Here is a 13,260-nt window from a genome sequence, read left to right as displayed (position 1 = left end):
ACAATGTCTTTTGGATTAACTTTAAGGATTTGCTGCATATCTGGACACAGAAAAAAGTGAGAAGTTGCAACAAGTTTTAACTAGCAGCAACAAAAACAGTTCCTTACGAGTTCTTAGCAATATTCCTCATCTGTTCATTAAGAAACACTGTAACTGAATGGAGCATATAATGTGGAAATGATCTTCTTCTGTTATGTAGTGCTGTTCGCTCTAGAAGACTTCCAAAAGGTCTCGACAGGGTTGTAATCTATTTACACAGTAGTACTCCTGGTGCGAGTGGCAGAATTGGCACTATGTGACATCCTCCTCTTCTGAACAATAATCGCGACCCTGTAAGGGGAAAAGCCAGATGGTTGTAAATGATGACTTGAAGACAGGAATAACATAAATCAAGGGCGGTCTTACTGATAATTCACAGGGGATCTCTAAACTTAGGAGATTTAAGTTCAGAGCTGGGTAGACACCTTAAAAATAGGGAACGGAGTTTGCACAACTCCTCCAACCTTTTCTGGAAGGTTTGCATGAAAGCAGGATAGGAAACCCTTCCCCTTCTGTCATTGTTAATCTCATAAATTTCATCCCCTATACTGAATTCCAGGGGGAGTCCAATAAATGCTTGACAAAACTATTTTATGTAAAGACACACCCTGATGGACGCAACCTTATAGATTCATTGTGAAAACACAATCTCCGAGGCAAAAGCAATGAAGCACATAATCCTGTGAGCAACGCAAGACCAGCTACTGTGAACAAGAATAGCTCATCTGATAACCTCAGCAAGAGTTTAACATAGGAGCAAAAGATACTATTGATATTGAAATTACACTTGCACAATGGGAGAAAACAGGCTAAGCTTCACAAACCATGGACTAGTCGTGTTACACCTTACATCTCATCCCAGATGCAAGACTTGCAGCAGCATCTCTCTAGGTGTTACCCTTGGGAAGGTCTGGAGAAGACAAGTCCCGTCCCTCACTAGCTGTTTCTTGCAAAGCAGCAAGAATAGGACCCGACGGGACCCGCTGTCCTTGTTTCTCTACATGGAAACAGCCAGAGCCGAGCTTTTCAACACACAAGCCACCCAAGATATCCTGCATAAAACAAGTGTCTTGAATGCAGTGTTGAAAATCTCAAACCCTGGGCCCTTTCCTGTGTGCCGGGTGTATCACCCGAGTGCTTGTGTGGAAAATCCCAGCAGCAGAGCAAAGGGCCAGCAAAGAAGAAGAAGAAAACAAGAATCATGAGAGTCTCCAATCTGCAATAAAGTGTAAAAGCTCAACAGCACCCAGTAAGCCAAGGAGAATGTCTCAGCAGTGGTAAAATGGGTGAAACTCTACCAACCCAAGGGGTACCCAGTTGCTCCGCAAATCAAAACTGGTCAATGTCCCATCTGGAAAGAGGAAGGGTGAGAAGAAAAAAGGAAGAAAAGGGAGAGATGTTTCTTGATGCAGCAATCAGTTTATTTGGGATGTGCAGCTGGGCTCCATGTCAGGAACAAAGGCTCCAAAATGTCTCTGCAATTAAGATCCCACTGATGATGCTGGGATTGCAGAGCATGCTTTGCTAGAGGCTCCACATTTAGGAATGTGCGGTTTTCTCCATGCTGAGGACCATGATGCATTTGGACAAAACCAAAGACTAAGCCTGTGGCAATGAAGTCTTTGTCCAACATGCTTCTGAGCTGTGAAAGCCATCAGCAGGCTTAGGACATCTCCAGGAGATTCATTTAGCTGGTCACCTGGCCTCCTGCCCAAGAGGGAGCCCTGTGGCCCATCACTCCCCACGCTGCTCCACACCAGGGACCATCAGTGCTATTAAGGCTCAAATGGACACAGAACACTGGAAGCCATCTTGCATTTTATTTTCCTTCCCATTCCTCCTGCCGTTCTGCTTCTGGGTTTGCTCTATGGCAGACAAGTGCATCACTCCTCAAAAGGATGCCAAGAAACCACTTAAAAAGCAACATGCTGAAGAAGTCCTTGCCATGGTGGGGAAATACCACCTCTCGCCCACTGCCTGAAGGCCACTGAGAGGCAGACTGCTGCTGCCAGACACTTTATTTCCATCTTCTTGCTGGTGGGGATGGAGACACATCAGTGACTTGGAGATGGTGTTCAAGGCTGCAGCCCTTGGGTCACCGGTGGGCAGGGAGCTGCTGCCATCCCAAGCTTCCAGCCAGCCTGCTCCTTCCTGTGAGCTCGTGGGCAGAGGCGGCACAGCCGAAAGGGGGAGGAGGGTGAGAACTGCCTTAAACACCAGAAACACCTCCCACGCCATTCTGCAGCATGTCACGCAGCTCCTCTACCCACCGCGCCTGGCACAGTCCCGCAAGCCCGACCTGAGCAGCTAATGCAATGCCCAAATTGCAGTTACGCCCGACGGCAAGATGAGGAGCCTCGCTGCAGCCTGCGGCTGCTGTATTTTTTGCAGGGAAATGCTCCAGAGCTGGGTTTGCCCCTGGCACTCGCTTCAGCAGGGGTGGCCCCCGCTGATGTGCCCACTGGTGGGAAGGGGGAGGATGAGGCGAGGGAGTAGGGTGACCAAAAAAGGCTCCTGAAGCCGCTTGGAAGCTGGATGAAGTCTTCACATCTACTGCCCCTCTCTGCTGAAAAGCTGTGCACAGGAGCACGCTGCGATGCAGGGGAAGGGACACATTTGTTCCATCCAAGAATAACATTGGGGTGAAGGCACGGCAGGCTGGCAGCTTGCATGCAAAATGAGGGGTTTTGCTTTCACTTGGGGTTTATGCCGAGTTAAGAGGACATTGCTTTTTTTTTCCTTGGGAGAAGGAAGGGCCACATCCACATCCACATCCAGCAGTGGGATGCGATACAGCGCATGGGACCACTCCACTCTGGCTGGCTTTATCTTATTTTGTCGGGGTGGGAATTGGCTGTGACAGCAACCACCCTGTTTTGCACATCCTCCCGCACCCATCCCAGCTGTCCTACACCCACTGCCCCGGGTACACTGCAAAGGCCCACACCAACATGCACCCAGCATTTAATTTCAGCACAAAAACGAAGCGTGTGGGGCTCAGCCCAGCAAGGCCTGATGCATCCAGGCCCAGTTCAGCGGGGTTAAGCACGCACTAGTCTTTAAGCACAAGGGAAACAGCATTTAAGCCCTGGAGCAGCTCATGACCAGAAAGTTCAGCAGATGCCTTAGCATCTTCTTGAAGGAGGGCTTGTGGTGAGGTCTTCTTGAACAAATACACAGCAATGGGTATTTATCCTCCTAAAAAGAGCAGAAGGGGGAGAAACCATGCTACAAGGAAGACAAAACCATTACAATTCCTTTTTTCTTTCTTTTTTTTTTTTTTAAGACTAAAGCTTTTGTCTAAAGCTTATTCCCTAATTGAATTTTTATCAGTAGTAACAAGGTCAGTGTTCCTCAGGAAGATCAGAGAAAGCATAAAGCTGCCTTCTCTGCTGCATTGTAAATCCAACACACAGGGGTTTCTCCTTGGTGCTCCTCAGACAGAAAGGCAGGAGAGGTCTCCATCTCCCTGCCAGCATAGAACAAAGGCTGCCTTGGTCCTGCTAAGCACCGTGGCCCCAGTCCAGTGAAATACTTGAAAATGTCAATGTTTGACCCCTTGGTTGTTTCAGAGGACGTTTGATAGATGCTGGAGAAGATGATACCTTGAGCGGCCACACCTGCGATCAGTGAGAGGCCTGCTGTGCTTGAGATGGGGAATTATCCTGGTGGGGCTGGGCAAAACCTCACCCAAAACGGTGAGCTAACAGCTTGCAAAGCTGATGAGGTCTTCTGAAGAAACCACACTGAAATACTGACCGTGTGAAGCAGCAGTCAGAAGATGAGCTCCCATAGTATCCATGTGCAGACTGGAGTGATGGTGGGGTTTTCTTGGGGAGCAGATGTGTATCAGGAAGGGAAAGAAGAAAGCAGAGAAGGTGACAACCCCACCAAATAGAGCAGCATCCATGGCTGGAAAATGAGGGTGCAGGATTGCTGGCCAAACCCTGTCCCCAGCTGCCCGGGGAGCAGGCTCCCACATCCAGAGGAGCCACAGGCACAGACATGTGCCTAATAACAGGAATACACAGGACATCCTTTAATAGCCCTTAATAGCTGGGCTATTAAATAAGTTTCAATGATTGAGAGTGTAAATTAACTGCACTGAGGAAGATGAAAATGGGAACATATGCATCCAAGGCCAGGTAATTCCTGAGAAATCCCGTCTTCCTCCCCTGCAGTTTCAAAATCCAACTTTCCACTTTTGTAGATGTCCAAAGAAACGCCTTAACACAAGTGTGTGTGTTTAAGGTAATTTAGGAAAAAAAAAGCTTTACACTCCTTTCCTGCTGCTTGTACCAGAAGGGCTCATTCCCCTGCTCTCTGCCCTTGCTGCATCTAGAAAGCGCTTCCACCCTGATGCCCCTACCAGGGCATGCATCACAGCCAATGATATCCTTTTAGAGAAAAAAAGAAAAAAAAAAAATCACAGGAAAAGCCCTTTTCCCCATTGTGGCGGGTGACGGGTCAATAAACAAAACCCCACACTGCCCGAATGCAGAAGCCTTCCTGGTTCAATAGCCTTTTGTGTGGCTGGCAGACTTGCCGAGGGAGAGGAGGCAGCTAAGGAGATGCTTCTTCCGCCACAGCCCTGCAGCTTGGCACCAGCATCCTTGCGCTGCAGCCCTGGCAAGGAGAGGAGGAAGAGGAGGCTGGCCGGCCTGGGAGAGGGAAATGAGCTGCACCAAGCAGCCCTTTCTTCTGCGACGGCTGAAAGAGCTTGCGGGACACAGTGGCCCCTTTCAGAGGAGATGGCTGGCGCGCTGGGAAACGTTAGCCTGGCTCTGCGGTGGGAACCCTTTTCATCAATCTGGTTTTGTTTACAGCACTCGCAGAAAGGATGGGAAGAAAATGCTGGGAGGCAGCACTAAACTGTATACTGTGCTAATTTTTGTCAGTTTCTTATTTTGTTAGAGAAAAATCAATAGCGTCATTAAGAGCAATCCACTTTGCTAATGAGTTTTAGCCTAATAATTCTGCCCCTGCATACGTTTCGGTTAGCAACCCCTCCTATTTCTAACGGCACTCTTTAAATACGATACAAGGAGCTGCATTGTGTCTTCCCCCCGGGTTTCATGCCCAGTTTTACTAACGAGGGGATGGAGCGAGTTGCCGCCGGGCATCTCTCCCGTGGCCTCCAACAACAAACCTGTCGTCTCCAAGCTAGCTCCTGGTGGCCAGGTGTGCGGATCGGTGGAGAAACCCCTGCAAACCCATCCTGACACCGGCGCTGGTGTTCAAGACTAAGTCATCTCTCGACCCAAAGAGACATCCCCTGCAGCAGTGGAAACGTGATGCTCTGTACGAGAGTCCCTAGTAAGACACCTCATGTGCTATGACATTTTTTAATCACATTTTTTTCCATGAGCATGTTTGCATTGTGATTATTTTTTATAAACCACTGTAGCCGTGTAGGAAAAAGCTTATGATGATGGGACCGGTGATGATTTCCTCTAGTACAGCCTACCTGGATTGGTTTGGTTTGGTTTGTTGGTTTTTTTTAAACCATAAAGCCAGAGATGCTTCTCTTCTGGGGGTACAATACCCAGATATAATCCTAGAAATTGCTTGTCAACTGTTCAATTATACCTCAGCCTTGGTATTTTTTCTTACAGTGAGACAGCTGCCTACACACCGTGCCACAGCGTATGGTAATAATATATACTTAAAGGAGTTAATTTCTGATAATCATTTTGCTGCTCCGTATGTAGGATTCAGAGAAAGCAGTAATTTTTCAGACCATTTTCCATGATAGCCATCATCAAGATGTTTTTGCTAGCAAGCTCTAAATGGGGTATATTTTCCACATTCAACATTTTATACGTCACAGCTTTTAATTTTGCTTTTATTTCATATTTTCATGGAAGCCTTGGTGGGACAAGGCCCCCTCAGGTCTGGACTTGAGGCTGCAAAGACTGTGCCCAGGATTAACTCTCTACTCTGAGCCATCCTGTTCAATTAAGAGGATTTCTTCTTAGGGGGTAAGGTGGAGTTTGTACGTGCTCCTGTCAATCGGGGTCCAAATAAAGTTGAGAGGTAGGAAAAAAAAAAAAGACTGGAGAAATTTTAGGAGAATTATGCTATAGTTTCTCACTGCAGCCAGCAGAAAAAAAACAGGTGTCATGAAGACAGGGATGCTGTTAGTGGCATACATTTCTATCTTCTTAATCAGAGACGATATTTAAAAAACAGATTTATCACACCATGATGAGTACAGTGACTTTCCCCGTCCCAGCTTGGCTGGTGGGGCCCATTTCTTCTCTTCTGGGCATCACACAGAAGATCTCTGATTTATCCAGCAGCTGCTGCGTTTGCTTTAGGAGGGATGTGTCAGTCGCTCTCGGCTTCCTTCTCAAGTTTCTGAAGTCGTATTTCTGCCTTGATTTCTCAGCTCAAGCAAATCACTTGCACCTCTGATCCATGTCTTCCTAATTTACTCTGAGAGGGGTCTCTCCTAGAGCTTAATTGCTGCTAATACCTGTTGCTCATTCTCCGCTGGAATACATTTATACAACTTTAGGTAAGCCCAATTTTCAAAATACTATAATGCTGTCACCAGGTGAGCTGCCTGCCTCTGCTCTATTTTCTTCCCAAACTCTTTGCATGCGTGTGCCTTTTTGTCTCCAAAAGCAAAGCCCATGACTCTACTCACAGTAATTTCAGCAAGTGTGAAACCCTGAGAGGACTTCTGCAGCTGCTGGCAGATGTGGGGAGCATTTTGGAGCCAGCTTTTGTCACAGCTCTCGGACCTCATGCTGCTCACAGGTGACTTGGTCTTTCCTTTTCCTCTTCTCTCCCACTGCAGTGCACATCCAGCCTTGCTGCTGCACCGAAACTATGTTCACTCTCTGCCACTACACCAGCATTCCAACATCTGAAACCCCTCCTGCAGCTGTGCAGAGATTGGTGCAACCTTTTAGTCGCCTGGTTCCTATTTGTCTGGATGCATGTTGCTATGCTATGGAACTCCATCACAAGAAGCACTCTGTGGTCTGACGTGTGACAGATACATATGACATATAACTACCGTTCCCTGTGCTGTCGACTGCTTAACTCTACCCAGCTACTCCCAGCCTCCCACATAACTTTGTATCTCTGCTTCTCATCAGGTTTTGGGGTTTTCTTCAACTCAAATTCTGTTGCCTCTGAAATGACTGGGTTGACTCCAGCAGAACCAACATCTAACTCTAAGTGCGAGGCCAACTTCTATGTTCTCAGTCAGTCCTACCTCAGCATTCAGCGCCGAGCCTTCGTTTCAGTGTTCCTTCCTTCCAACAAACCCCACGGATTGACTTACCATAATCACACACAGTTCCATACATGCAAGTTCAGCTCTAGCTCTCTGCATGGGGACAGACACTCACGCAGAGATAGGAACAGATGTCTCCCTCTGAATGCCTCACAGTGTTTTGACACTGAATTTTGGTAGACAGAAGCTCCACGCGTTGGGGTTGACATTCTGTTTTTCACCTTTAGGTGGCATTTGCAGAAGGCTGTTCAGCTTTGTATGGGCAGTGAGGAACACGGGCGCATGCTGGGTACCGACAGGGGTTAGACTTTCAGAGGAATTCTCCAGACCATTCATTAAGGCTTTTTTTGATCTCCAGGATTCACAAATACTTCATGTTTTCCATTGCTAGAACATCAGCCTGTGTTCTTTCCATTTCACACTTTGATTGCAGAAATTTTATTTTAGCTGACTTCCTGTCCATTTAATGGTTTTGCTGCATCAAAACACCCGTTTAATTTTCCTGTCTAATTCATAGCATGCATATTAAGAGTTGTTACTCATTTGTATTAGGTGACCTAACATCCCTTGGGAATTCAACACAAGTTGAGGGATGTTTTGCTTCTAACTGTAGAGCTTCTCTAGACATAGCCCATGGAGTCAGTGATGGACAGCGTGTCTCCACGAGAAATCCAACGCTACTCGTGGCCACGGTTACCATGTGAACATTACAACATGTTTTGGGACCTCGTCAACCATAGGCAATGCCCCCCCACTTCTGCAGACTATTTCAGCTGTAACTGGTGAGCTACTCAGTGTTGTAATTCTTTTAATTGTTTGACTGCTGTCCTTCGTTTCCCTGGAGAAGAAACTCAAAATGCTATTTAGGGATCAAACAAAACCCCTCATATTTTCCAATCTTTTTGGAACTTGTGGTGGATGCCTAGAAAAGCAATGTATTCAGGCAAAGATTAATTAAAAATCCCAAAACTTCTCTTAGGAAGACTATTCCCTCAGGCACAGGAGGTCCCCAGAGAAAGCAAATCCCATGTTCAGCTGTGCATCAAGTCCTGCAATCCCATCAACTGTCAGCAGCTTGAAACGCACGGGAGCCATCTTTACCTTTTTGACAGATAAAATTCTGTATTTCCTCTAAATAGGCAATCAATGATTTAGAAGATAAATTAGTAAAAGAGCCCTGGAGAACACCTGCAAGCATCTGAGCGCATGGTCCGAACAGCAAGGAAACACGGTCAACTGCATCTCAATGTGGCAGCTGGTGAACAAATGGTATTACTGCCCTGAAATAAATCTTGAAAATAAAAACTATCCTCAATTCATAATTAGATATGGCCATCAGATGGTCTGGTATGTGGATAAGACAGATCTTTGGAAAAATCCATTTCACTGGGGATTCTGTGTTTGACATTATGAAAGGTGATTATGTCCAGGAAAAGCATCTAAATGTTTACAGGGTGAATGCATTTATTCAAAGGAGACATCACTATGTTATGGCCATGTAGAAATTCTCCTTTTAAATGCATATAGGTTAAGTAAAATCTTACTCCTGTGAAATACTGGTATAGAAATACTCTTCTCAGGAATCTACAAACAACTCCTCACTTCTACTCTTCCTCTTAATCTAACTTTTTGCTTTCATTAATTATTTTTTTTTTAATAGTAGTGTAACAAATGTATTACTTGGGACAAATAAGAGATTCACCCGCTGTAGCACTCCAACTCCCAAGACCAGGAGTGTTGGCAAAAATGGCATAAATTCAGAGTCATCCAAGTAAAAATTTCCCTCCTACTCTGCAACCCAACACTACAATTTGAGAGTACAGATTGCTTTATTCCAGTTAGGGAAGCAAATATTTAATATCAAGCATTTAATAAGATACACCACTCCAAAACATAAAGAGTAAAGAGTATATTGGTGAGCAAACATCAGCTCAAGGTATAAGCAAAGACTGAGATTTAGACTTGATCCAAATAGCCCATTTAATTCCTCAAACCTTGGTTTCATATTGATGTTGTGGTACAATTATTCAATACTATCTCACAAAGAAGCTGGGATTCTCATTTAAAAGGTTTGTGAAACACATGAAAGCTACTATCAAGGCAATGAGATATGTGAAGAACTAGTCACTCTCTTCAAAACATCTCCAGCATCAATATTTTACTCAGGCCCTGAGGCAGGGTTATCCATACATACAGCCACACTATTCATAACCTCTGGAGCCAGGAGCTAGTTTAAAGACATTCAGCAAGAAGAAGGGTATTCCAGATACTACTGGCATTAAGATTCCAGTTGTCTCCCACAGACATTAAAGGAAAAATCAAGTCACTAAGGGCATAAAACCTCACTTAGCTCTTCTGCTTTATCCAGTAGTCCATGTATATCCTGAATGTTTGCATTGAGTTAATTTACCATTCTTCCTAGACTGATGATATTTCCACAAATCAAAGGTTTCCTTCCAGTACCTCCTGTAATCTCTTTACCTTTTTGGTATTCTTTGCACTTGAACTATCTAGCAGTAAGGGGGATCTCAGACCAGAGTCCCTCCAAGTACTGGAGAACGTGGAGTGCTGCAACAGTGTCGGGTCGTCCTCCCTGTGGAGTTGGGAAACATGTGTGTCCACCCCCTGAGTGAAAATGTATGTTTACTTTATTGTCTTACCTTTTCAATTTTTTCATCAAGCATTCTGAAGAATTCTTGTTGGCTTTCAGAGATGTGCATGCTGAAAGGCAAAGAAAAAATATCAGTACTAACAGGATTTCTTCTATTTTAAAATACTGATGCTCTAGTCCAGGGCTGTTGAGGGACTCAGCTGTAAGTTTTCACCACTGTGAAAACTAAATCACTTAACATTTTCATCTACAATGACAATTCTTTAATCTTTTTTTCCTTTTTTTGGTTCACCCACAGAAAAATGATTGCATTAGGTTCTGTGTATGCATGCTACGCTTAGGGTGATAACTAGGACCCACACATATCCAGAGGAGACTATTCACTTCTCTAGGCAAGTTGCAGAAACTTAATAGCCCGCTACCTTTCCTTGGGCCAGTGAAAGCCCCCATCTGTGTCAAGACAGAAGGTCTTCCAACACTGCTAACCTCACCACCACAAAATGAGATGCCTACAATGTGAGGTTAAAGCCTTGCACTGGAAGATGTGCCTGCCCTGCTACAGCTGGGCTCTGTACTCAACACCCACGAATGTCTACAAGCCCAGGCTGGTCCTCCTCCTCCCAGACAGGTGGTCCTTACTGCTCCCTGAGCAGATCCAGCAGATTATTCACTTCAATTAATTCTGCAGCACCAAGATGCTCAGGGTTAGTGATATGATTAGTGAAGAGGGCTGGAAAATACTCTTATTTGTTCTCTGTAAAACACTGGTGGCGACACAAGACAACAGGCCCTTTCCCAAGGGGGACCTGCAAGCTAAAAATACAGGAGATCGGATGCAAAGGAAAGGATGAGGAGACAAAGATGAGGATGCATGGCAGACAGTAGTTGGGGTGTGTCTGCTTTATTTATGTTAGGGGGTGGTGAGATCCTCCTTCCTGAAATAATGATATCCCTCTGGGAAGGTGAAGCTGGAGTATCCTCTGGAATTGCAGCAGGAGCAGTGCCTTGGCCCATGGGGGGCTGGAGAAAAACACCAGGAACTCAATGTGGGACAAAAAAAGATGCAAAAAAGGAAGGATGGGAGACTGGTGCCAGTGTTAACAGTGATGCCAAATGGTTAGAAGGACACACAGCTCCTGGAGATTTTCTATGACGCTAAAAGCTGGTTTGGCTTGCTGAATTCCCACCCCAGACTCCTCTTCCTCAGCATGATCCTTTCAGCTGTAATGAGTTAATACTTTTCCCAGATGCCCAACAACACACTGCACTTTCCTACAAAGCTCAGCATTCATACTTCACTTGCTATCAGGATGAACATATACAATGATTTCCTTATGGTGGACGTAAATGAAGGCTCAGTTCAGAAGAGAAGGTCTCAGAAGTGGCATTAAAACCTAAAGTTGGTAATTCAGGAGAGGGAACAATCCACCTTTCAGTGGCTGTGGGAGTTTTTGTCTCCCACTGTCTGCCTGTCCCTCAGGTTCCCACCTCCAACTAAGATGGGGAAAAAAAGTGCTTCTTTGGGGCAGCTGACCCTGTCATCTGCATATTCAAGTGTCTTGGAGAGGGGCTTTAGGACAGTACAGGTCTTTCTGGGTAGGTAAGCACTAGAAACATATTTTTGCCTTTGCAATGTCATAGATCCCATTTCTAATAAAATGAGGTGGTGCTGTAGTGACTCGCCCCAACCATAATTTATAAGGAAACTAAAGGAAGAGGGGGAGTGGGGGGGAAGTATTGTGTTGACATATACCTGAAAAGTCCCATAGGAAGTCCTAAAGCCCTTGCGAGCCACAACCTTCAGAAAAGTTTGGCTGAGCAGTAAAATTGCCCTACAATTTACACATACACAAATGGTGACACTGTGTATTTTGAGGAGTTGTATAAAATTATAAAATCCTTGGCAGGGCGAGGAACTGAGAGAGTTCACGAACAACTGGAAGAGTCAAGAAAACCAGCGAATCTAAGCAGAGTTCTTGGGTATCCCTCCAGAAGAAAAAGCTCTCCACAAATAGAAACATGGATCTAATCTTCCTTGTAAGAAGAGCATCAGAAGGCATGAGAACGCATTTTTAGATGCTTCATAGAAAGCCAATGAAACACATTTTGCCAAAAAATGGGATCTTTATCTCCAGTATCAGTACAGACTGGGTGACAGAATGGATTGAGAGCAGCCCTGTGGAGAATGACTTGGGAGTACTGGTGGACTAAGAATTGGACATGAGTGGGCAGTGTGCGCTTGCAGCCCAGAAAGCCAATCGTGTCCTGTGTTGCATCACCAGCAGCATGGCCAGCAGGTCCAGCGGGGTCATGCTCCCCCTCTACTCTGCTCTGGTGAGACCCCACCTGGAGCACTGCATCCAGTTCTGGGATCCCCAGTACTAGAAAGACATGGACCTGTTAGAGCAGGTCCAGAGGAGGCCAATGGAAATGGTCAGAGGGCTAGAACACCTCTGGTATGGAGAAAGGCTGAGAGAGTTGGGCTTGTTCAACCTGGAGAAGAGAAGGCTTCAGGGAGATCTTATTGCATCCTTTCAATATATAAAGGGGGCTTATAAGAAAGATGGAGAGAGACTTTTTACCAAGGCCTGTAGTGATAGGACAAGGTGTAACAGCTTTACACTAAAAGAGGATAGATTTAGATTGGACATAAGGAAGAAATTCTTTATGATGAGGGTGGTTGAGACACTGGAAAAAGTTGCCCAGAGAAGCTGTGGATGCCCCATGCCTGGAAGTGTTCAAGGCCAGGTTGGACGGGGCTTTGAGCAACCTGGTCTAGTGCAAGATGACCCTTCCCATGGCAGGAGGGGGGGAACTAGATGATATTTAAAGGTCCCTTCCAACCCAAACCATTCTATAATTCCATGATTTAGCAGGGTAAAAATGGTATGAAATACTACTTCTTTCATTTTATGCTTCAGGCTGTGTTACTCCACAAGTTATGACCATGTCTCAATGTACTTAATCATAGAATCATAGAATCATAGAATCATAGAATGTTTTGGGTTGGAAGGGACCCCTAGAGGTCATCTAGTCCAACCCCCCTGCAGGAGCAGGGACACCGCTAACTAGATCAGGTTGCTCAGAGCCCCATCCAACCTGGTTCCAGGGATGGGGCCTCCACTGCCTCTCTGGGCAACCTGTTCCAGTGTTTCACCACCCTCATTGTAAAGAACTTCTTCCTTATATCTAGTCTAAACCTACCCTGGTTTAGTTTAAAACCATTACCCCTTGTCCTGACACAGCTGGCCCTACTAAAAAGATTTTCCCCATCTTTCCTATAGGCCCCCTTTAGGTACTGAAAGGCCGCAATCAGGTCTCCCCGCAGCCTTCTCTTCTCCAGGCTGAACAAGCCCAACTC

General features: G+C 45.6%; 1 protein-coding gene across 1 annotated transcript in view; it reads right to left on the bottom strand.

The window, feature by feature from the left end:
* Positions 1–291: 291 nt before the first annotated feature.
* CUNH1orf21 (chromosome unknown C1orf21 homolog) overlaps positions 292–13,260 on the bottom strand; it is an 84,159-nt gene continuing 71,190 nt past the window's right edge. The window contains exons 4-5 of the mRNA XM_009636898.2: positions 9,949–10,009; positions 292–330 (exon numbers count right to left, since the gene is read on the bottom strand). Of these exons, the coding sequence (XP_009635193.1) occupies positions 292–330; positions 9,949–10,009 (100 nt within the window). The remainder of the gene's footprint in view (positions 331–9,948; positions 10,010–13,260) is intronic.

Source organism: Egretta garzetta, unplaced genomic scaffold, assembly GCF_000687185.1.
Source record: "Egretta garzetta isolate BGI_Z169 unplaced genomic scaffold, ASM68718v1 scaffold304, whole genome shotgun sequence".
NCBI lineage: Eukaryota > Metazoa > Chordata > Aves > Pelecaniformes > Ardeidae > Egretta > Egretta garzetta.
The sequence above is the reverse complement of the archived record's forward strand: the minus strand, read 5'-3'. Positions and strand labels throughout refer to the sequence as shown.